At 43.9% G+C, this 23,372-nt stretch overlaps 1 protein-coding gene across 4 annotated transcripts in view; it reads right to left on the bottom strand.

Annotated features, from left to right (window-relative positions):
• The window catches only part of ebf1a (EBF transcription factor 1a), a 63,043-nt gene extending 45,003 nt beyond the window's left edge, over positions 1-18,040 (bottom strand). Inside the window, exons 1-6 of one of the 4 annotated variants that reach the window (XM_061724932.1) lie at positions 17,145-18,040; positions 16,125-16,281; positions 15,081-15,144; positions 14,413-14,468; positions 12,692-12,765; positions 11,232-11,300 (exon numbers count right to left, since the gene is read on the bottom strand). In XM_061724932.1, the coding sequence (XP_061580916.1) occupies positions 11,232-11,300; positions 12,692-12,765; positions 14,413-14,468; positions 15,081-15,144; positions 16,125-16,281; positions 17,145-17,278 (554 nt within the window). In that variant the 5' untranslated portion in view covers positions 17,279-18,040. The remainder of the gene's footprint in view (positions 1-11,231; positions 11,301-12,691; positions 12,766-14,412; positions 14,469-15,080; positions 15,145-16,124; positions 16,282-17,144) is intronic. The other 3 variants (XM_061724933.1, XM_061724929.1, XM_061724930.1) reach the window with 3 other exon arrangements.
• Positions 18,041-23,372: the final 5,332 nt, after the last annotated feature.

The following is a 23,372-nucleotide window of genomic DNA, read 5'->3' as shown; positions in this document are numbered from 1 at the left end:
AATCAAACGATTGAGACCAAAACAGTAAATATTATTTCTGCTCTAAACATTTTAACATTGGAGTCAATGGAGATTGCCCCGCTTATGGAAACACCCTCTAGTGGTCAGTCAAGGAACTGCAACAAATCTTACTTACAAATGAGACTTAAGGCTCATTCATGCTCGACACAGAAGAGGGATGCGCAAGTGGATGATTTGGTCTGTTTTCAGGGACGCAGCAAATGAAGCAATACCACCGGAAACCGTGAGGACAGTGTAGAGGACAATAGCTACCATGCAAAAGGAACAAACCAGAGATAAATAAATAACCGTCATTTAGCAGATGCTTTTATCCAAAGCGACTTACATCTGAGAGAACACACACACCTTATGTGAAGCAATTAGGGTTAAGGGCCTTGCTCAGGGGCCCAAGGTGGTTTGTCTTGATTGCCATTCCGGGGCTTGAACCAGGGCTCAAGCCGACCTCTGTAGCCGCTAGACTACCACGCCCCAGAGAGATGACGAAGAGGATCAGGAGAAGACGACTACAACAACTGTAGACATTGCAGGAGCTTTTGAAGAGAGGCGGTGTGAGTCTGTTTGCTACTGCAGCCATATCTACGACATCACATCGCCTGGGCACAGGGAGAAGCAACTATTAAATAATAATAGCTGGGATGAGATCGCTCGTGATTTGGGAGTGAGTCCAAAGATGGCGAAAGACAAATAGAGGTGTATCCAGGACAAATTTGTACGTGTGCACACAAGCGGTGTTGCAGCTGATGGGTCTTCAGTGCTCCATATCTTTCGTCGACTTTCCATGTATTTTATTTTGTTTAATATATTTGTGTTTATCTGTTTGCCTATAGTTCTTCTTTGCTGTACACCGTAAATACAAACATTTATAGAAACCTCATGCACCTTTTCATTAATTGCGAGACTCTAGAAAGGAAAATATCTGACACAAAAAATGATCCCATGTGGAATAATACAGCCAAGCTTGCTGGGAAAGTCAACTGAAAGGACAAAAGTGCCTGATCACTTTGAATAGAGGATAACTATGATGACATTTGATTAGGAAGTAAGTGTCAACAATATTTAGCTTGGACAAGTAGCATCAGCATGTAGCTCATTCACACTGCTAACAACCAATCAGTGCAGAGCGAACTTAATCATTAATGAGCACATCAAGACAGCTTCTTCTGATTAGAGGGTCATTCACAGGGATTGCATTAGGGTGTGTAAAATGCACATATGCAATCTTTGGTCAAAACATTGCTTTCTCTACTTAGAGACCTCTGAAAACTAATTAAAGCAGCCAATACATTCATTCCATGGGACCTTTTAAGATACAGACAGGAAACACAACAACATGGCTCTTTTAAACCTAAAAAGATTGAAATCCTAATTATCATCAATGAAAACATCTCCATGCGGCATTTTCCATGAAAAGGCCCAAAGGAACTTTTTCAAATTGTCCCAGATGCAATATTGTGCTGGTTCCTGCTTAGTTACTCTCATTTTCTCTTCTGTCATGGCTTTCAAGAGTCCCATAGTTGTTTCTGTGTGGATGGCCCTATCCTATTGACCTTTTTTATTGATGTTTTATAGAAATAATAATATATTGCTGTAAATTTGGACTCCCGTCATCCAGTGTGGATAGTAGGGAGGGGTGACCACAAAAGTGAGACAATGCTTCCTTAAAGTAGTGAAGAATTCCTTCCCACTAGAATCCCATCAAAAAAGACAAGTGAGTCATCTAAATTACATTTTGATTTGGTTGAAAAGTGAAAGGTGAAAAATCATAATTTCTGACACGGATTACACATTTTTAGCAACGTTTTTTGGGCTAAACAAGTACAATGACTGGCCAACCACATTTAGTCCACCCCAAAAAAGTGTTTGATAGGACCAATAATCCATCCATCCATCCATCCATCCATCCATCCATCCATCCATCCATCCATCCATCCATCCATCCATCCATCCATCCATCCATCCATCCATCTGAACCCATCCCAGGTGTCTTCAAGCCAAAGGCGTGGGTCCACCCTGGACAGGTCACCAGTCCATCACAGTCGTCAAATACTCCTTCAAATGAAACTAAAACTGAGATTTAACATAGAAAAAAAATACCACCTTTGTGCATTAAAAGTGTTTTACTGTGTCCCTCCTGGGTTTCAGGTAGGTTACACTAGATCAGGGGTCGGCAACCCGCGGCTCTGGAGCCGCATGCGGCTCTTTAGCGCCTCCCTAGTGGCTCCCTGGAGCTTTAAAAAAAATGTTTGACCCTTTTTATCAATTTTTTCTTCTTTTTTCTTCTTTTTTTCTCTTTTTTTCTTCTTTTTTCTCTTTTTTTTTCTTTTTCATTTCCTTTTTAATCTTGACATTTCGACTTTTTTCTTGAAATTTTGACTTTTTTCTCGTCATTTCGACTTTTTTTCTCAACATTTCGACTTTTTTCTCGACATTTCAACTTTTTTCTCGACATTTCGACTTTTTTCTCAAAGTGCATAATGAAAAAAATTATCTTCCCCCTAGTTATAACTAATATACAGTGTAGATACATGCAGCATGTGTTGCCTTCATTCTAAGGCTTATACAAGACTTTTCATTTTTTGCGGCTCCAGACATATTTGTATTTTGTGTTTTTGGTCTAATATGGCTATTTCAACATTTTGGGTTGCAGACCGCTGCACTAGATAGTAACATTTTCTTGGACAGTTACTTTGTTCTGATCACGATGTGGTTTTATTTTGTGTACACATTATCTTGAAGTTGACTGATTTGGGTTTTATGGTCGATCTGATTAATCAGTCGACATTATCACTCTACATTTGTGCATCAATAAAGAGGCCGAACAGGACATCAGCGCAGTGCTGTATTTCAGAGAAGTCCCTGTATTGAGGACAAAAGTCTCTCCTTTTCAGGATATATTTCTCCAGTAACGCCCCCCCCACTCGGGTTCTCAGTGGGGTACTGTTACAGCTGTCAAACAGAGGAAAGCAGTCCACGCCCGACGCTCACAACCACGTCTCTGCCTCTTCTTTTTCATCTCCCTTTCATCCGGGCCTACATCACAGGCGCCGCCGTGATTGTGTGTGTAAACATCTTGTCATACTAACATGAGCGCCATGACAGAAGAGAGATGTGCTTCATTACCACTACGCTCGCGAGTTTGTCTTTGTGTTTAAACGGGCCTCGGCGGGCTGCGCGTCTGTTCCGAGGTCAATAGCTGTATGAAATGGGATGTTTTTGGTTGTTTTTTTTGTATAAATTTGACACAGTTTAAGCTTCATTCGACTAAATGAATAACTAACAAGCAACTCGCACACACCTAACACGCCCTTCATTCTTTTGGCAGTAAATCTTCCCTGTTTGTGCGAAGACAATAGCCAGAGGAAGAGGGAGGGTAAAGAGAAGGAAAAAAAGACGGCACGGGAGAGAGGCAAGGAGAAAGCAAGGCTGTTAATTGTTAAAAAAAAAAAAAAAACTGCAAAGGTTTGTGAGATTGAACAGAATGTCAACTCGTGTGAAACACGGCTTTCGCACAGGAGAAGCCAATAACCGTGATAATTAGTGCTACTCTCTGCGCACCTCTCAACGCAGATCGAGGAAAAGAGCACGAGGAGGGAGCGCTCAGACGCGGGGAAGATTCCACGTGTGATTAGTCGAAAGAACCTCCAGAGTTAAATCTGGAGTTCTGAGTGGGAGGACGAGCAGACAGAGGGGCAGATACATAGAGAGCGGGAGGAGAAGAAGAAAAAGAAAAAGAAGAAGCGACACTAGATGGCAAAAATCAGAGAGAGACGCAAAAGGAAACAAGTGGAGCATTCCTCTCTGCGAGGTCAAGCCACACAGTAAACAAACCAACAACTCCTACAGCACACACATGAAGGGGGGTGAGGCGGTGTAAAACAACAAAGTGTCTCGGTCGGTTGCCTACGCCTTACTTTGTCTCCCCTCACGAGTTACATAAACACAAACAAAGCCCTTTAAATTCAGCTCAGCTTTTTGAAGTGGAACAGTGACATGTGCTTTGGGTCTCATTTGTTGACGATTAATGCAAAGCAAAAGGAATATATTAGGAATGTAAGAATATATCATCCCTTTGATCGAACAGTACAGTTGGCCGTAATTGTCTGCTCGCTGACGTCCCTGCTTTACATTTAATTATGGCGGAGACGCTCCCTTGAAGATTTCTTTTAGTCCCTTAACAAAACAGCTCAAACTAGTCAAGCTTAATGTCACAAAACTTATATACAAGAATGATTATGAAAAGGCTCGACTTGGAGAGAATGATAGTTACAAAACTGCCAACAGGTATTTTTCTCTTTATGTTTTCCAAGATGATTAAAAATCAAAAAAATCATCCCTGAGGTTGGAAAAAAAGGGAAAATCTCAGTGAGAAAAGACAGATTATTATTCAAATGCGGTAACTTTGTTGCAGGATCTGGCCAACAGTATCACACTGCACGCCTCTCCCTCCCTGTCTCCCTGATGTCGTGCAGGTTTTCCTTCCATTGTGACATGTGAAACTGAGAGCGCCGCTCACAGCGCCTGGCCAGCGATCCATTCTTCCTGGAGAGATTGATGGAAAACAATCAACGGACCATGCATCTTGCTCGGGCACAGCAGGTCACAGGCAGCTCATCCTGGACACCTGGACCTACATCCTGGGCCACGGTAGTGGAGGTAAAGCCCCGGCGGAGGGGTCGGCTGGTTGGGGAAGTGAGACACCGGGGCCGCGGCGGAGGAGCAGAGTCAGGGTAACGAAAGCTGCCACGGATCATGCTGCCTGTGTTCTCACTTAGCAGAAATAATCAGTAAACAATAAATCACGGGTGAAGGCTGAGATCGGGGCAGCTTGAGGCTACGCGGCTCGGTGACACACAGGCTCAGCCTGCTGAGCGGAGGTCTGGGTATCCTCCACTGAGAGGGGCTGGTGTGTCTATTCAATTAAGAACAGCAACACAGGCAGTCGTGTAACACATTGGCTGTGAGAGAGCACTTAGTGGGCCGTGTGCTAGACTGTCCACACACATCAGAGGACAAAGACAACAAAGCTTTTCGCCTGCCACACACACACACACACACACACACACACACACACACATAGCCTTGCATGTCCGAATATATAGCATCACATCCAGAGGTGCACACTTGTGCTCTTCACGCCTCATTTGAAAAGCAAATTGAGCGCATCTTCTAGGGCGAGTCATGGACTAAATCCTGGAAAACGTTACTCCCTCCTCCTCACTTGCAGTACCACACACACTCACACATGACCACCTTTCAGACGGCAAATATATCTTCATTCTATTTCACTCCCGTTCTATCTCTATCTCTCTCAGCCTGTAATTTCCAACACCAAAAATGTCTTAAATAGCTCTCAGAGAAGTAGGACGCTACTCATTTGGGTCAGCTCTGGCCAGCCTAACCCCCTCATTCTGGGAAAGGACAAACACTGACACAAAGGCAGAGGGAACAACCAAGGAGAGCGGCCAGGTCAAGCAGGGAATGTCAAGCAATAATGACAAAGCAGTTTGCAGGAGGGAAAAAAATAAAAAATTACCACTACGAGTGCTATTTACAGTTTCTCCAGCCAAAAAAACGAAAAGAACCCGTTGTGTCATGAATCCAAGAACTTTTTGCTGTTATAGCATTTGTAAATTATGTTTTATGTGCCCTAATAAACTGACTGTTACCTGCATTCAGCTGGAGCGCATTAACTTAACTACCAATAAAGTATGACGCAGCTCCGCTTAGTTTATTGGGGAAACAAAAGCTGAGTATTAATAAGGAAAAAAAAAGAAGATGAAAAAAATGTATTTCCAACATGTCCTTACGGCAGAACACATACAGCTTCTGTTAACTTAACACATCGTATCGACAAATGAAACCCAGGGAATTACGGGTCATGTGTTTTGTGGGGTATTCGCAAATGAAAACTAGTCGGTGGCTGCGGGTGAGAGGGCTGCTGAAAGTAGCGGCGCTGTTTTAGAGGCTCCTCGACCTCCAAACTCCTTGCTGTCAATCAGCACAGCCGCCTGTCCCCTGGGGCACGCTTTCCTCCAACGCTGGGGGCCAAACGGGTGAGGGAACCACCGCCGGGAAAAAAAAAGAAGAAAAAAAAGAACAAGAAAGCCGATGCAGAAATGTGCAGGTCAGTATGCATCTATGTGTGTGTATACGTACTGTACCGCTGCACGCCTGTGGACTCTTACAACTTGGCAGGCGTGTGTCTGCATACGTGTTCGTGTGCTGCGTAGGAGTTTATCCAAGGGTGAGTGCTGAATCTTTGTCTATGTGTGTGTGCGTGTGTGTGCTCTCTTACATGTGAGCAAGGGAGATTTGTGAGGCAGCTAGCACCTGAGGGAGAGGAGTTCTGCTTGCATATCGATGAGCCAGCAACTCTGCCTTTTTGCCCCTGAGCCCTGCACAAACACCAGAACCAGCTCAGGGCCAGTCCTTTTCAAAGCCTCCCCTAACTTCTAATGCAGTTGGACCCCCCCCCTACCCCCCCACCCTTTTGACTGCACAAAAACCGAACAGCACATCAGCAACAACAGAAAACATCTTCTGAAGGTAAGGGGGAGGAGAGGTGTCTCCGTGTGAAATATGCACCCTTATTCCCCAGCATTCAAGGAAAAATATCAAATACAGATTAAAAAAAAAGCTAATATAAAAAAGAGGTACATGTGTACAGCTGTTGTAATCCTCCTCCAAAAGAAAGCGTAGCTCCTTTGCAGTTTTAAGACACTCTTTCAAGCTTTTTCTTTCCTGGAGGGGAAAACTTAAGGTGATCAAAGAGGCAACAGAAAACCAACGACCTGTCCAGGGTGTACCCCCTTCACCTGCCTTTCACCCAAATAAAGCTGGGAGAGGCTTCAGCAGACCCCTGTGACCCTAAAATAAGAATAAACAGGTGCAGATGATCGATGAATGGGTGGATTGATCCTCCATTAAACAGACAATGCAAAAAAGATACAGTATTCAAGTGTTGCAGAAACTGTTTTATGAATGTAGGGTAGCGTCACAGTCAGTCTGCGACCACTTTCTCACCGTTGGCGTCATGGATGCAAAACTGAAACTAAACTAAACTAAACGGATGGACGATATGCCAGGAAACCACATTAGCATCAAATGCAAATGAGAAGGGGGCTAATGGTTGGACAGGTGCAGGCTGGGCCCTTTAAATGACACACGCACACACATTTGCAGAAGCATGCACACACACACACACACACACACACACACACACACACACACACACACACAGATGAGACGGATGAATTAAACATGGGTGGGCTCTGCTTGGGGGGCTGGCAGGACTGACATAAAGTCAATGACATACATTATTCACAAGTGCACGTTAGCCTAGCCAAGGCAACACATGACCTCTCACCCCAGGAAGTGCATCCAAACAAAAGCAAAACAATACGAGGCTTCCCCGCGAGAGATACCGTGAAAAATACGGATTATATCAAACTTGAAAATGCTGCATTCAAAAAACTGACGACTTTCAGGTCTTTTGTCTTTTTCACGAGAGGTGTATCAGCCGTAGACCTTAAAGCGGCTGAAACATGAACCAAAACCTGGTGCAGACCCTCCACCGTGAGGCCGAGAGCCGGCCTGTTCCACAGACTCGGAGGGCAGGAAACCGTCGGCCATGACATCATCCTCCCCGGGAGGAGCACTTCCTGCCCGACATTCTTCACTCAAGACGCTCTCACACAGTCGTCAGGAAATGGCCTCTATCAACATACACACTCACTCCAGGGGAAACAACCAACACCAAAGTGGATACACAAGCAGAGACGCGCATGCAAGGAAATGGGCAACATCAACAGCGGGGCCCCAGAAGTGTGTGCGAATCCAAACACATGCGAGCATACGCTGAAAAATGGCAATAAACCTGAAACAACACTCTGTGAATGTAAAGTTGCCCCCCCCACCTCTCCAGATGGAGAATGGGGGATCATATGCTGCGAGGGCCTAACTAGTGGATCCTTATCTCTGGTCACAGAGTGCTTCTATCCTCCCTCCCAGAGAGGCTCTCCCTGCCTGGGGGACACCTCGCGGCGGGCCGGTGGGAGCCGGATGAGCAGGAAAGGGACATAGGACACAGGTGGTAGGGGGCAGGAGGTGACACATGCTTCTGGAAGGGCAGTCATTCCCCCAAAGAGACGAGGTTTGACCCATTTCTAAAGGGTTTTTCTCTCAATTTTCAGATCAATTCTTGCCTATCTTAAGAACTCAAACCCGCTTCTACCACGTATGATTTTATTGGAGTCAGTAATAAATCTTTTTACATCTCAAAAAGTCGCCTCCGCAAATCAAATTCAAAGCAGCATTTTAAAGACTCAAAAGAAGACTCATTAAAGGGAATACGCCCTAAAATCACCAATATTGTTGATGACTTGTGACAAATATCTTGCTGTTTTATGATTTTGTAATGCACTCTTAACTCTCAACTAAATTTGATGTGATTAGCCTTTGCCTGTAACCTGTTAAACTGTGCCGCTGCCCCTCTTTGCCTGCAGACTGTTGTAAAATAGATGTTTATCCTCCACCAGACTTTTTCCTCGTTAAAAAGGGGCTGAAAATGTATATGGAATTAACATAAAACTGCGCAGGGAGACGCTAAGTTGTGCACGGTTAGCAGGGAAATGTGTTTATGATTTGAGACCCATCCAGGCACATGATGGGCCGATCATATGCAGTGGCTGCATATGATTAACCCCATGCTAACCAGGAGTTAGGGAGAGAAGTGGAAACGGAGGTTGGGGAGGGGTTAAGGACTCCTCTCGTATTATTCTGCCTCTCTGAGAGGCTAAAGTGGACCACACATGCCTCCCAAGGGAGGAGAATCACGAGCGCATCTCACCTTTCAGCTGCTTCAACTGCCCAGTGTCAAGCACAGACACGGCATGTCATGCCAAGGCCTATTAAAATGTCCAAGAACTCCCCACCTCTGAGGTTAGATTGATAAAATATGGCATAAGTGTTATCGACTGATCAAACTGCGGAGAACCGTCAAAACTGTCAAAATAATGCAATCCCTAAACACTGAACGTTTCCCGTCTTTTCAGTCAAAAAGAACTTTCAAGCACTTTTTTCCCCCCAAGCACGACCATAAAAAACATGCATCGTAACTGAAAGCTGAATCACGTGTATCTGTATAGGTGCTAAAAGCCCAAACGTATCCTCTTTTCCCCAGGAGGGGAGGTGTGGAGAGGTTCTCCCAGTCAGCGTGTACAGTACCCAGAGCGCTTGCACATCCAAGCTCTACCAGATTTGTTCTCGTAACAATCAAATAAGTTTCTCATTAGCTGACTTTATTTTTCCTCATTCCTGCAGTTTTGCTGCAGTGGCCTGTTTCTCCTATGTTAACGAGAGAGAGCTAATTAGGCAATCAGACCCATTACTCTTCCAGAAGAGTTAGAGCTAGCCCAGCTAATTAGGGCTGTAAAATCTAATCATCTCTGCGAAACAGCAGAGGGCTAACGAGCCCTTATTTAACGAACTAAATAACTTCAAGGGTGGAGAGGGGCTGCTGACGGTATTTCTTTATGAATTTGAAGGAGGGGAACTCATGGTAATTGAGTCAGTTTCAGCCTCACAGTTGTTTGTTTGTTTGTTTATGAATCCCTGATTATTGCAATTGCCAAGAATATATTGGTGCTAAATGAGCAAACGTATAAGCCCACCTCCCTCTCCTTCCCCTCTGTTAGCGCCGGCTACCACCCCCTCTCTTCCCGTAGCTCTCCTCTCACCTGACCTATTTTCCCTGTCCAGAAAGACTGCTCACTGGAGAGGAAAGCAGAGATATTGCTGTTGTTTTCCCTCCCCCTGTTCTAATTTGTTGTTCGTTAACGCTGCCCTCACACCTGAGCCGTCAGGCGTCGGGGGAATACCGCCAGCGAGCGGCTCTGTGTGGGAGAAAGCTGCTCGCCGGAGACGGGCCCGCTCCGGCAGAAGCCTGGAGCTGCGACCGAGGAAGCCGGGATTGGCACCCACACCAAGTCGGAGCAACAGAGTGCACAGATGAGAAACTCAACAAGTATGCACACAGGAAAACAAAAATCAGAAAAGATGGCAGGGAGTGATGGGCAGGCATGTTGTCTGAGGCCACGTGGCGGGGTGCAGCTGTCTCAGGGAGCGCTGAGGTGAGGCCTTCCGCTTCGCTGGAGCGGAACAAGGGCGGCGCACACGCACACACACACAAACTTGTGCACACTGTGCATACACAAATATACACAGGTAAAGGGGAGCTTTTGACGGAGCAGTAGCGAGAATGAGACAGCTGCGCTCATCAGATAGCACAGGTCACTGCCTCATTAACACTCACAAATACACTCAAATGTGACACATTCAAATAAGACATAAAACAGCCAACGCGGTGCGTTCTCCTGGCTGATGCTGCACGACATGTTGCAGAGCACAAACCTCAAACTCTCTCACGGAAGATCACTCTTCAGCCTTAAATCTGCATGTGAAAATCACAAACAAACACTTTCCCTCACACTGCGTGTCCACACACGCCCAACACACATGCATGCAGCAGAGGTAGCCGGACAGTAAATCTGGCTGTTTTTCTTTTCCCCCCGACCGGCTTTAAATCACGCCAGCGCCCGCTTCACTCAGGTGTAGTTTATGACAGCAGGAGAGAGGCATACACTCCAGGAAAAGTGCACACGCATGTTGTGTCAGAGGCAGCTACCAACCTCCTGCACCCTTCCAAGACTCATATTTATTCACAGAAACACACACACAAACAGCTGTAACCCAAACTGCTCATCAGTGGAGTCATCAGCACCACCACACAAACACTGTTTGACCACACTTGAAGCAGAGCTCAACTGCTCCGTGATGCCTCCTACGCCTCACAATCATCACACTGGAATGTAATTTACTGCCGTTTCACACATTTTACTTACACAGAGCATTATGGTCGCTGAGAAACAACCTGTGGCCTCCTTTACGAGGCCTGCAGGTTACATTTTCTCAGCCAAATTACATGTCAGAAATCATTTTCATCTGCTGACTTCCCAGTCATTTTAAATAAAATGTCACGCTTTGTGTGCATGTGTGTGTGTGTGTATGTGTTTTTTGCGACATTTGCTGCCTGTCTGTTCGATACACAGTTCTTGTTCACACGTGGGCCGCTCATACGTGCTGTGACGGTGTTTTGCAGTTGACAGCACGGCATCGCGCTCAGCTGAGTTCAAAAGGCGAAGTTTGCTTACCTGTCGATGATGACAGGGTCTGATGGGGTCTCGTTCCTGTTGCCGCAGCTCTTCTTATCACAGCACCGACTGCAGGGGGGGGGGGGGGGGGGGGCGGGGGGGGGGTACAGAAGGAGGGAGGTACAGACAAAGGGTAGTCACCAAGATGTGAACGACAGAGAGAGCGATAAGACGCAGCTCAAAGGGGCAGAGGAAGCCAGATGAGCACACAGGAAAGAGAAAACGTGAGTAAAAGGGCGTGAGACTTTTGTGGAGTTCAAGAAGACAAATGAATTGGATTTCTGTTCAGCTTGGCAAGGTAAGACTGGGGCTCTTGCACGAGATCAATGAGGCGATTTTAGGCAAACTTTGGAGGGGAAGAGCCTGAGCGGTGAGCTCAATTGGAGCTGGAAATGAAGTGGAATTAGCCTCCGGGGCTCAGGTTAGCTCCGCTCCTGTCAGACATCACACAACCAGACATCTTATGTTCTCTATTTTTCCTCAGCACTCGTCCCCTCCCTCTATCCCGCCTCTCTCTTGCGTTCTTTCTCTCCCTCAGAAGTGGGTCACAGAGTGGTCCCACTGGACCTGGGGAGTAGTGCATGCTGGGTAGACGGGGGGCTGCATACTGATGTGACGAGTCCTCCCTAAATCATTTGACTGCAGCACAGTGTAACAGTGTTGTGTAGCATCAAACCTCCTCACCGCCCCACCACCCCATCCCAAGAAAGTATCGCCACGTCTACCTTTCCCCTCCGCGTCTCCATGTACCTGCGTCTGACTACACGCCTGCGTCTACTGTATGCGTGTGGGAGGAGATGGAGAGAGACAGGAACGGGGGTCGACCCTCCCCCTGCTTTCTCCAGTCCCTCAGGACGAGAAGCTTGGAGAGCCAGATCAGATTTCTGATCTCAACCGTTTCCTGCAGCATATGAAAACAAGTGGTTGAAATTGCCTCGTGTGATAACCAGGAAGTGGCTACATTTTGCCACTAGCCATTTTTCTACATGCGACTCCCCATGTATTCCTCGCTGGCTGCCTTGTGGGAGACAGTCATGTGTCGTGTGAAGCTTTTATTGATTGTAAATGCACACAGAGGCTTGTGAGGGTTGCCCTTGCTTACTACTTTTGAGTGTGTGTGTGTGTGTGTCTTCATATTACTTGAAATCTGAGTCTGCCACCTCCATGCACATAGCTCACTGTCAGGACACAGCAAACTGCATGTATTACACTGAACGAGGAGGATGGGTTTGAGTAATGAGCGTTTCCTTGTCCTAATTAGCCGAACATGAGAGGCATGCACACACAACAGAAATAGGCCAGGGCCCATCTCCCCAGCCCACTTGGAGGGAAATGATAAGATTTCTATTGTAATTTAGCTATTCTCGCCCTCCCCCTGTACAGTTCTCTCCAAAAGGGAGGGAGAAGACAAATCAAATCAAATAAAAAAGAGCAATGTAGCTGAGTTTGGTTGCTCTTACCTGCACATGATCTCATGGGTCAACAGCACCCGGCACATCTCTGGATTTTTATCCTGGCCTTCATAAATAATTGCCTAAAAAACGACAACAACAAAAAAATGGAGAGAAAATCACACACAAAAAAAATTGTAATTATTTAATGTGATAATTTTCTACATGCCCCGCTGAAGAAAAGGTGAGTCAAAAAGGATCCGACGCCAAATAGAAAAACAGAAACAAAAAGTGTATGTCTTTCATCTGGGAGAAATGTTTGTCTATCTGGCAAATGTGTGTGTCGTGGGAATCCAGTCCTAAACAGGAACGCTCTGTTCTGACAGAGACAGTAAGAGGGAAAAATGTTTGTGTGTGTCTGCGTACTGCTGCATGTGCATATGTGTTTGTGCATGCACGTATGTTTATATGCGGTGTACAGTGAGCAGTTGGACTGCCAGACTGGAGTATAGTGCACCATCTGGTCCATGCAGCGCGGCGTCCAAAAATCTAGTCTGGTTACCCCTCCAACCCCACTCAACATGCTCTCCAGGGCTTGATCACCCTGCACACACACACACACACACACACACAGGCTGATAAACATGCAAGCACACACACTCCCACACGAACAACAACTCCTCCTTCTCTTTTTATTGTAAGACAAACTCTCTTCGAGCCTAATGGCACTAGAGGCAGAATTGGCAAAACAAAAGACCTGATATCAAAACAGCATTGAGGGGGCTCACTTTCTTCATTGTCTAATGCATCCTCACGAAGAATTCCCTCAGTGTGTGCCAGCGAGCATGTGCTGCTCTGTATTTCTTTGTGTGATTGAATTGGCCATAACACACTCTGGGATAGTTGTTCTGTTTCACATTGAGGAAATGAGGGTCAAGGTCCTCAAAGAGTGAGCTGGCATGCATCACTGTCTCTCTGAAAACACTAATGCACAACCGCTTCTGCACCTTCGCAAGATATTCACACATTAATAGATATATATAGTACTGTGCAAGAGCCTAAGGCACCTCTGGTCTTGTTCTTTTATCAAACTTTAAATGGCCGTCCATAATTATTTTTCAGTCTCTTTATTAAGACGTAAATATAAAATGCTGAGATAATATTTGGGGGTTTAATCAGTTACATTAAAATTAAATCTGCATCGATAGAAAAAGTCATATTGCTCAAACTTTAGAACACATGTACACAAGATAAAACCACACAATGTTCAGGGGGGGGTGACTTTAAAAGAAAAGTGACCTCTCCCTCAGAACAAGGCACAGATCCAAATGTTTTTAAGGAGACTTTCCCACACAAATGTTCGCCATATTAATCAGGATTCCATTCTATTGAGATTTAAGAGAGTGATGGGTTTCTGTATTTTCTGTTTGTATCACAAGAGACTGGGGGGAGGGGAGGGTGGATGTCATTATAATTTTGATAAAACAACCAGAGACTTCTGCGGTGGATGAAAGGGGGAGATATAATGATAGCTAGAGAGATAGACTACCTCCTCAAACATCACAAACACAGACGCACACGCCAGCCTCGCTCACTCTTATGAGGACACATGTCCTCTGCGTTTCTGGGTCTCTGTAAATGTATTCCACAGGTAAGACAGGTCGTTTATCAAGCCGGCTGTGCTGAAGTTGAGGGTCTCAGACAGAGGCGTGCATGCAGCAGGGAGGGAAGGGGGGTGCAGAGATGGTGATGGTGCACGGGAAACATGGAGCTGAGCAGGAGCCTCTTACCTGTTTAGTCATGGAGTCAATGAGGCGAACGTACAAGTCCTGCTCCGTCCGGATTCCTGCAGCGACCAGAGAGGTTAAACACGCACTTTCACATCGGCCTACATACGCTAGACTCGTTTGGGGATATTTTGGATCACAAGACATGTTCCCTCTGATTTCCCCTGTGAGGTAATTCATGAAAACTCATGAGTCCGAGCTGTCATCGAGAGCCCTCGGTATGAGTTGGAGACCGTGCGTTTGGTGGGAACTTGAAAGATTCACTTACTTTAGAAAGAACCTATTAAAAACTTTAGAGTGAAAATGAAAACAGAAACAACCACAAACCCCCACCCCCTCCCCATGATTAAAATCATAATGAATTAATTTTCAATCGCTTAAAACTAGAAAAAAAAGGTTAAAAACTGAAATGATATATTTCGCTATTCGTTTTAAGTTCTCCAGCGTCTCCCAAAGAAGGCCCCATAAGGGGTTTGAGTTTTTTAATTTTGGAAAATATCTGTAAAATATCTAACAACGCTGTACAAAAACATTTAATTTCAATTCATATCAATATTGATGTTTTGGCCTTTTTGAATATTTATTTTTCGGGTTTCCTTTCTTTGCGTTGGCGTCATTTTCTCTCACTGATTTTGTTATTGCGCCATAAAAATAATGGGAGCCAAACTCACCGTTACTGTAAAGGAGCTGGAGTCTATAATGGATCCCATTGTTGGTCTTCTCCCCCGTCGTTTCCTATGAAAATTAAAGCAAACAGAGTCGGTGAGAGCGAGCGGTTGCTCTCCTCCTGGGACCCTCACCGCGGCTGCAGCCCGGGATTTCTGGACAACTGTCATGGGAAGTTTCACCACGGGATCGAATTCACATCCATTTTACTTCGTCAAAAAAAGACAGAATAAAATACGTTTGTAAAATATATACAAATGTCAAAATATGCAATTGTTTTATTTTTTATTTTCTGTTTTCAATAGTTGACAAAATATTAAAAGAAAAAAACAATTTTTCCTTATCCTGTATTTAAAATATTTCGTTTGTATTTTTACAACTTTAATAACTCACTTTAACAGTTTGACTGTCTCTGGAGTAATTTGGTAAATAAAAAGAGAATTAAAAATGTAATTATATTGTCATTATTAAATTAACGAGATTTGAATTATAATAACACAAATGTTATTTCTGATCAACAGAAGTAAACCAAGACTAAATCCAAATGAATAAAATATTGACAGAAAAATCATCCACTTTTAACGGTGATTGAAAAATATGATTTGGAGGCTCAGCACGATAAATAGTAGACTAGTATTACTGTTTGTTTAAGAAATAAAACATGCTGGCTAACACAAGGCTGCAGCTCAACTGTCAGTATAAATAAAAGCTGCAACTGAGAGCAAAAGTTGTCAATAATGAAAAAAGAGTCCAATAGTCAGGAACATTTTGGAAATGAAAAGAAAAACTAAATATCAATGTTAGGTTTATTATGGGAAGTCTGTGAGTTTTTATTTCCAGGGGGACAGCTTCTGAAAGTCCCCTCAGGGAAACCTTCAACAGCACCGGACTCCTGCTGTGTAAGTCTGATTACTTTTTGTTGACACACTTATGCCAATTTATCACTTTGCTTCACCGTGTCTCTTTAGAAGATAATATCAAACGCTCGTGTGAGAGAAATCTGAATATATATTTTTTTCTTTCTGTGATTTTTTTTTTTTTAAACTCACCTTTTCTTTCTCCACAAAGTCAATGAAGGTGGTCCTCTCAATCTCCACGGGTTGGCCCTGTCTGTCGTACAGAGCCAGGACGAAGTGGAAGAAGTTGGACTTGCGGAGGTTGGAGGGCGGCTGCTTCTCGAAGTGCGCCCGTGCCAGACCCACTCCGCTGCGGACACAAACACACACAGCAGCAGCAGCCACCAGCACCACGGTTACAACACAAAAAAAGATATATATCCATTTAAACTCGACGCTGCAGTCAGTCCTGCATCCACAAATTAATAAGAAACTGTAAACAGTTCAATTTGAAAACAAAAACAAACAAAAAAAACATTACTGCTCTACGTTTCTATATTATTGTTCTAAGTAAATTACAATTAAACGTATATTGAAATATAGTGAAATATGAACGATATTTTATTCAGATCTACAGTTATAATTTAAAAAAGACCAGATAATTGTTATTAAATTAATTGAGCTGCAGTTTATGCTGTGGTTGCTTTCATTTAAAACTTCCCCAACTTGGTTAAAATTAAAGATATTCACTTTTTTTTTGCAACAAATTCTAAAAGTGGTTAAACCGTGCAAGCTTTACAGTTCAGTCTGCTTTACCAGACTCAAAACACACACCGCGTTCACTCACAGCTATAACTTTTCACGCATAAAGGGAAAAAAAAGTTATTCTCTAAGCCAACACTTTGAGTTGAATCTGCAAAACATGCGTTATCGGCCACATCAGATGTTTAAACAAGTCAGACTTGGAGCTGAAAAAGTTGAATTGCCAGCGGAGGAGCAGAGGTGATCCCACCACCGAGTCCTCCGAGGCTGAGTTATGGTTCCGCGTTACACCGACGCAGAGCCTATACGGTGTACGTTGCGCGTCGCCGCGTACACTACGCCGTAACCCTACGGCGAAGGTCTCTGCGTCGATTTAACGCGGAACCATAATTCAGGCTTTAAAACGCACACTTTCTCCCCCGTCTCTCCCCCCCGGGGTCCCCGCAGCGCCGCAGGCCGCCTCGGGCTCACCTCTGGGCGGCTGTGTTGGCGTCCAGCACCCCGGCACCCTGCATCCAAGTCCGAACCGCGTTCATCCCGGCCACCATGGGCTCCTCTTTCATACTACTCCCACTCCTCTGGATGCTCTCGTGGATGCCGAACATCAAAACGCACCTTCACGCCGCTTTTCCTCTATCTCTCTCTCTCACTCACTCTCTCCCCTCTGTCTCTATCCTCCTCTCCTTGGGCTCCCTCCTTCTCCTTCTCCTTCTTCTTCTTTTTCTCCGTCTTCTTCTTTCTTCCCCCCTGCCTCCCCTCCTCTTGCGTCTGTTTGATCGCACTGTCACGGGAGCAAAGTGGCGCGGTCTATTTCTCTTGGTGTTTAGACGCACGCATGCTTCTCAAAGTATAAACAAAAGACGCGACATGTGGAAAAAGAAAAAGGGAAGCTGTCAGCATCCGGGGCTAGCTGCAACTCATGTCAGCGACTCCACGAGGAAAAATAAACAAAAAAAAAGGAAAGGGGGGAAGCAAGCGGCAGCTCTGAGGAGGAAAGACGCGAGGACGCGCTGGATGAGAGGCTGCGCTCCAATGACAGTCCCCCGGATCAAGGTGCAGCTGACAATTACACAAGTAAAGTGTCAGTTTTTTTTTTTTTTGTTGCAACAAACAGTCCAGAGATTGAAGGAAAAAAAAATAAGAGGATGGAACGCCCTCCTTCGCTCGCTTTCTTTATTTATAAAGTGCTCCTCTCAGCTCAGATGAATGGAAAAGGGAGATTACGCGCAATTAAAGAGGCGGTCCTGCATGGGCGACGGCGGCTCCGGGGCTCCTGCTCGGGTGATTTGCGCTCCTTTCTTCCCTGAGGAATCACTTTGGACCATCTCCGGGATGCCAAACAGGAGAGAACTACTAGGTGAGGGAGGCGTGGTGTCGGAGGTGGACGGGGACGCCCACTCTCGCAGTTAATGACACGGACAATCAGCTGTCCGCCAACCCGAGCTGCAGGCTGCCCGCCCACCTGCACTGTCCCCGCCTCGTCCCACACACACACACACACACACACACACACACACACACACACACACACACACACACACACACACACACACACACACACACACACACACACATACACACACACACACACACACACACACACACACACACACACAGCCTCTCCAAGCCATGCACAGTGCGCCTTTTCTTTGCGAGCATGTGCTGCCTTTAGACTTGACAATCAATGTAGCTATTAGTGGCAATCAGACACCAACTGAGGGGAGGACATTTGTTTGATCCATGCAGTCTGTGAGAGTGAAGGAAGGAGTGAGGAGAACACCCGGGCTGCTTGTAACATCTGTCGTGGAGCTGCAGTCATGAGAATGTGTCCAAGTCCTCCTAAACTACCCAAACATTAACTGATCAAATGTTTAACGGAGGATGAGATAAAAGTAGGGTTTTTTTTCTTGTTTTTTTTTCTGCCTCGACATTGTGAGAGGAACACACGTGCGCAATTTTGATTATGTTTACTTGTGTGTTTGAGTGTCAGTTTAATTCAAGATCAATAACCAGAACCATGCATTTTAACTCTACATTATACACGCGTGAGCTTTGGAAGGGGGGGGGTTGAAAAGTGTTTTGTCTTTTCTCCCATGTGTGTTGAGGAAGTGCTCAGACAGAGTATCAACAGTGGCAGATTATGAGCTTAAGAAAGTTTCAGCTCACCAAGAAGCCTGGCAGCCGCTGCGCGCGTTTTTCCTGGCCCGACGGTTTGAAATCAGCCTTTATTAGAGGCATCAACATAAATCTTGCAGGACTACGAGGGGAATCCAGCCTAAGTACAATTTAAACCGCGCTGCGTCTCGCTGTCCAAAGAAGAAGAAGAAAAGTGCAGTCAACAAAAATTGAACAGTGTAATAAGATAGAATAAAATACAAATGTGCTTATTATTCGCTCACGGAAGCCTGGTACTGTGAAGTTCACATGCACGAAAGCAGCAGAAGCAAAAGCAGGAGTGAGCGCATATTAGCTCTCCTTCTCCTCCTCATCAGTCCTGACTTTCTCCTCATTAGAGTCATCTCTAAATGGTCAAATTGGATTTTCCTGGGGGCATCTGTTCACTAAGTTCTCTTTGGTTAATTATAATGAAAACGAAACAATAAGGGGTGGTTTCTTATCAGGAGGCTGCCTTTGAAAATTAAGATCTTATCAAGAAGTGATGACACGTCAATGTTGGTGATCACAGGCTCAGATAAAAACAATGGCATGATTCTGACAAAATACGCACATTTGGATGTAAAACTATTGTGCGCGTATACTTTTTTGGTTTCATTTTGGCAACGATGGCTGCGTTTCTGGATGATAGTGTCTTCAGCGCGGGCAACCTGCAGACGGAGTGTTTGCGGAGTCTAATAAATGTCATAAACGGTCAAGGTTGGACACCAAACCCCGGCAATCATCCCATCATTGTCTGGAGCTGCGTTTTTATGTCTCCTGCCGCGGGAGGGGGGTAATGCAAGCGCTCTGCCTACATGATATAATAAATAGTGATGAATAAAAGCGAAGTGAAATAAAATGTCTGACACTGTCCGTGTGTGCGCGCACACACACACAAGTTAAGAGATATCCTTCAGCACATTTGTTTGATTGCGGCTGGCCCTCGCCATGATCCGTCTGCCTGGGTCGGCATGTTGGCCTCTGGGGTGGCTTATATTTATATCTCCTGAGCACCAATGCACACACACACACTTACACACACACACACATACACACACACACACACACACACACACACACACCGTTAGGCCAAATATCACCTTCTCAGTATCCTAAAGGGGATATGGCAGATGGAGCCCGATGTTCCAGCCATGTTAATACTGTGATTTACAAACTCCATGGCAGCCAGACAAAAGGTTTGCAAAATATCTCTGATCATTAGGCCCATGTATGAATGCACACACCATGTAAACCATGTAAAGGTGTGCTAGTGCGTCTAGGGTCAGCCACACACGTGCCGGCTGTTCAAACTCCCTGCTTTAAAACTCCAACATGCATTTTGAAGTAAGTGATGAGAAAGGAGCTGGAGGCGCCGCAGTCCGCCTCCTGTACGAGACCAGATGTTCTCCAATATCAAAAGGTTGGCCCGATTGAATTGAAGCCTCATAAAAACAACTAGTTGTAAAACCCAGGCATATGCCTATGAGATTAGGCCTTATGTCTAACAATATGTTCCATGGTCTACAAAAAAAAGGAAACTTAAGTATCTATTATTTAAATGTGCAGACGAGCAGTCTTCAATTTCTTTTGATGTCAGCATAAAGCAGATTATGTGTTGAGAAAAACTCCTTTTCGGAACTGAATGAAAAGGAAATATGATGCAAACCTGAAAGATGAAATTACAGATTAAATATGAGAAATATCATTTTGAGTCATTACCCAGTGATTTACCACTGAAAGTCCTAGAGGCACCACATCTTTGGTAATTTCAACTTCTATTTTACTTGAGTTACGGCTGTTGCAAGCGTACACGTTAGATGTGCAATGCTGCCATCTAGCGACACTACTGAGACATTACAATCAGACGATGTCGTCAAGCTCTTGAAATCATGGCCTGCCTGTGTCATATTTTCTTAATCAAGTTTTTCAAAAGGCAAAGACAAACTGATATTTGGCAAAGTATTTTCTGATTTCTGAAAAACTTAAAAAAATATATGGATAAGGGTATTATTTCAAGATTCAGCTGTACTCTCAAAAGCAGCGGCTGTAAGGTAAGGAGCATGTGGATAACTGCCATCTAAGCAAAAATAAAACGAACTAACTAACTGACTAAAATAAATGAAATAAAACAAAATAAGCTATTTATATGGCCATTAATTAACAAGCTCAGTAAATGAGGGACAAGGTCAGTGAAACAGCAGAATCAAGAAGAAGTGAATCTAATTGACACTATAGGCAAAATCAGGAGAAGGCAATCCAAACCTTATTCCTGGGATGCTGTGGAAAATAAAAATAAAAAACAGAATGCAATGATTTGCAAATCTCACAAACTCATATTTGTTTCCAAACGAACATAAACAACCTGTCAGATGTTGAAACTAAGACTTTTTTCCAGTTCATGGAAAATACTAGTGACCCTGTTCCAAAAAAAACTTGAAACACAGTCAACAAAATGCTGGAAAAGTAGCTGGCGCAAATCAAATACAAATGGAGGAGCATTTAACAACTAGGTAGGTTAATTGTTAACAGGTCCATAACATACAGTATTACTCCATTCCTCAATTCACTGGAATTAAGTTTGTATAAATGTATGTGTTGTGTATGAAACACAATAAGGTTAAACAAGGTACAAGAACAAAACCAAAACCATAGTAATGAAATGGAAAACACTGCACATTTTCTGTTTTTATTTAATAAAAAAGACAAAAACAGAAAGGAAATTTCACAAAAGAGGAAAATTACATTTTGGGATTCAGTATCTTTCCAGTGAAAAGAAAAAAAGGAAGTTACATCAGTTTATTCTAATACTGCGTTTTGTGAAAAGTTCATCTCTAACCATCTGCAGCATATCTGGATCCTCTGTAGGCTACGCCGGCCACCTGCTCCAGCAGGTGATCCTTCCGGCACCCCATTGTTTTTCTTTTTGACGTCTCATTGTCTCATCTGAGTGATTGTGTTCTCTTGTTCTGCTGCGTTATCGGCTTCGCCGACATACTTTTTGACAGATCGTGTTTCATGATGGGTTTTGTGAAATGTTGCGCTTCTTAAAATGTTGTTTTCTCTTTTATTGTTGCTTTTTCAAAGGTTGACTTATTCTCTGATTTTTTTTTTTTTCAAATACAATGTCTTATGAAAGGATTTCTGTTTTGTTGTGATTTGTGAAACTCTTTTTTAGGAAATGGCAGTATGACCTCAGCTTGTATATTATTATTATTCAGAATTTGCTGTTACATGTCTTGTAATTTAATTTAATCTGAAAGAACGACATCCTCTGAGCTGCGTTCCTAACCCAACCTGACCAGTTCTTGTGTCACGAGGAGTCAGACATCCACAGGCGGACGAGAAAAACCACACATATTTATTCATGTGTGAAATTTTATTACTCTTGGAAAAGCTTTCTTAAGTAATGATTTTTGTTAGAGGATTTAGAGAAGCACATAAAATAACTCCAAACACCAAACTCCCACAATTAATGTTCAGGTTATGTGAGAAACTAAAAACTACCACTTTTCTCATTTCCTATTCTATTTTTTATTAACATATGGCAACACTTAGTACCCCCATAAGTCAACTCAATAGTTTATAAATCTGCTTTAGAAGTATTTGTTTCCCTATATATCTTGATTAGTGTTGGATACTTCTAGAGGGATTTTGGCCCATTTTTCTGTACAACGTTGTTTCAGCTGGTTGGGATTTTTAGGCAGTTGCTTGTGCACAGCTCTCCTAAGATCCGGGGGCCGAGGCCTGGACGTTGACCTGATCATTTCAAAACTTTGAGTCTACTATTTTCCAGCCTGACGTTGATTTGTTGCTGTATTTCATTTGTTGTTTTTTCTCACTGCGTATCCATGAGATGATGAGATGGAGGAGCTGGCAAAAAGGGAGGAGATATTTGCTGAATGTGAATAAAGGTTTAGTGTTTCATTATTGTCATGTGGGTCATGATCAGTGGTGGACAGTAACAGAGTAAATTTACTTGAGTACTGTACTTAAGTACATATCCAGAGGATTTGTACTTTACTTGAGTATTAGATTTCTTTGGTACTTATTACTCTTACTTGAATACATTTCCAAGACAAATATTTTTACTTTTACTCGAGTAAATTTCTAGGAAGGCTGAAAAGTACTCGTTACTTTCAGGTCTGCTCTTTTTTCTTCTTCCCTAAAATCCTATTGGACACAAGCTGTTTTTGTCAAAGGAGGAGACCTATCACAGTGCACGCTCTCCACTGGGATGTACGTAAAGCTGAAATACGTCAAGCCTCCTCAAAACGATACCGCCAAAGTAGCCTGCGTTTGTCAAGACAGAGTCAAGACATAGCCGCAACAATGGCTACGCCTGCGTCAGGAGAAGAAAGACAATCCGCTGAGTCGTCTGAGTCTGATAATGAGTCGGACTCGGAGCAGGGACTTTCACAAAATCCTTGGCCGTATCTTAACTCAATGTTTGAGTTCGACCAAGTAAAAAACGAGGGCACAGACAAACCACAGACATTTACAACTTAAACTTTATAACTTAAATTAATTTAGAAAATATATAGT

Source organism: Cololabis saira, chromosome 7 (genome assembly GCF_033807715.1).
Source record: "Cololabis saira isolate AMF1-May2022 chromosome 7, fColSai1.1, whole genome shotgun sequence".
Taxonomy (NCBI): Eukaryota; Metazoa; Chordata; class Actinopteri; order Beloniformes; family Belonidae; genus Cololabis; species Cololabis saira.
The sequence above is the reverse complement of the archived record's forward strand: the minus strand, read 5'-3'. Positions and strand labels throughout refer to the sequence as shown.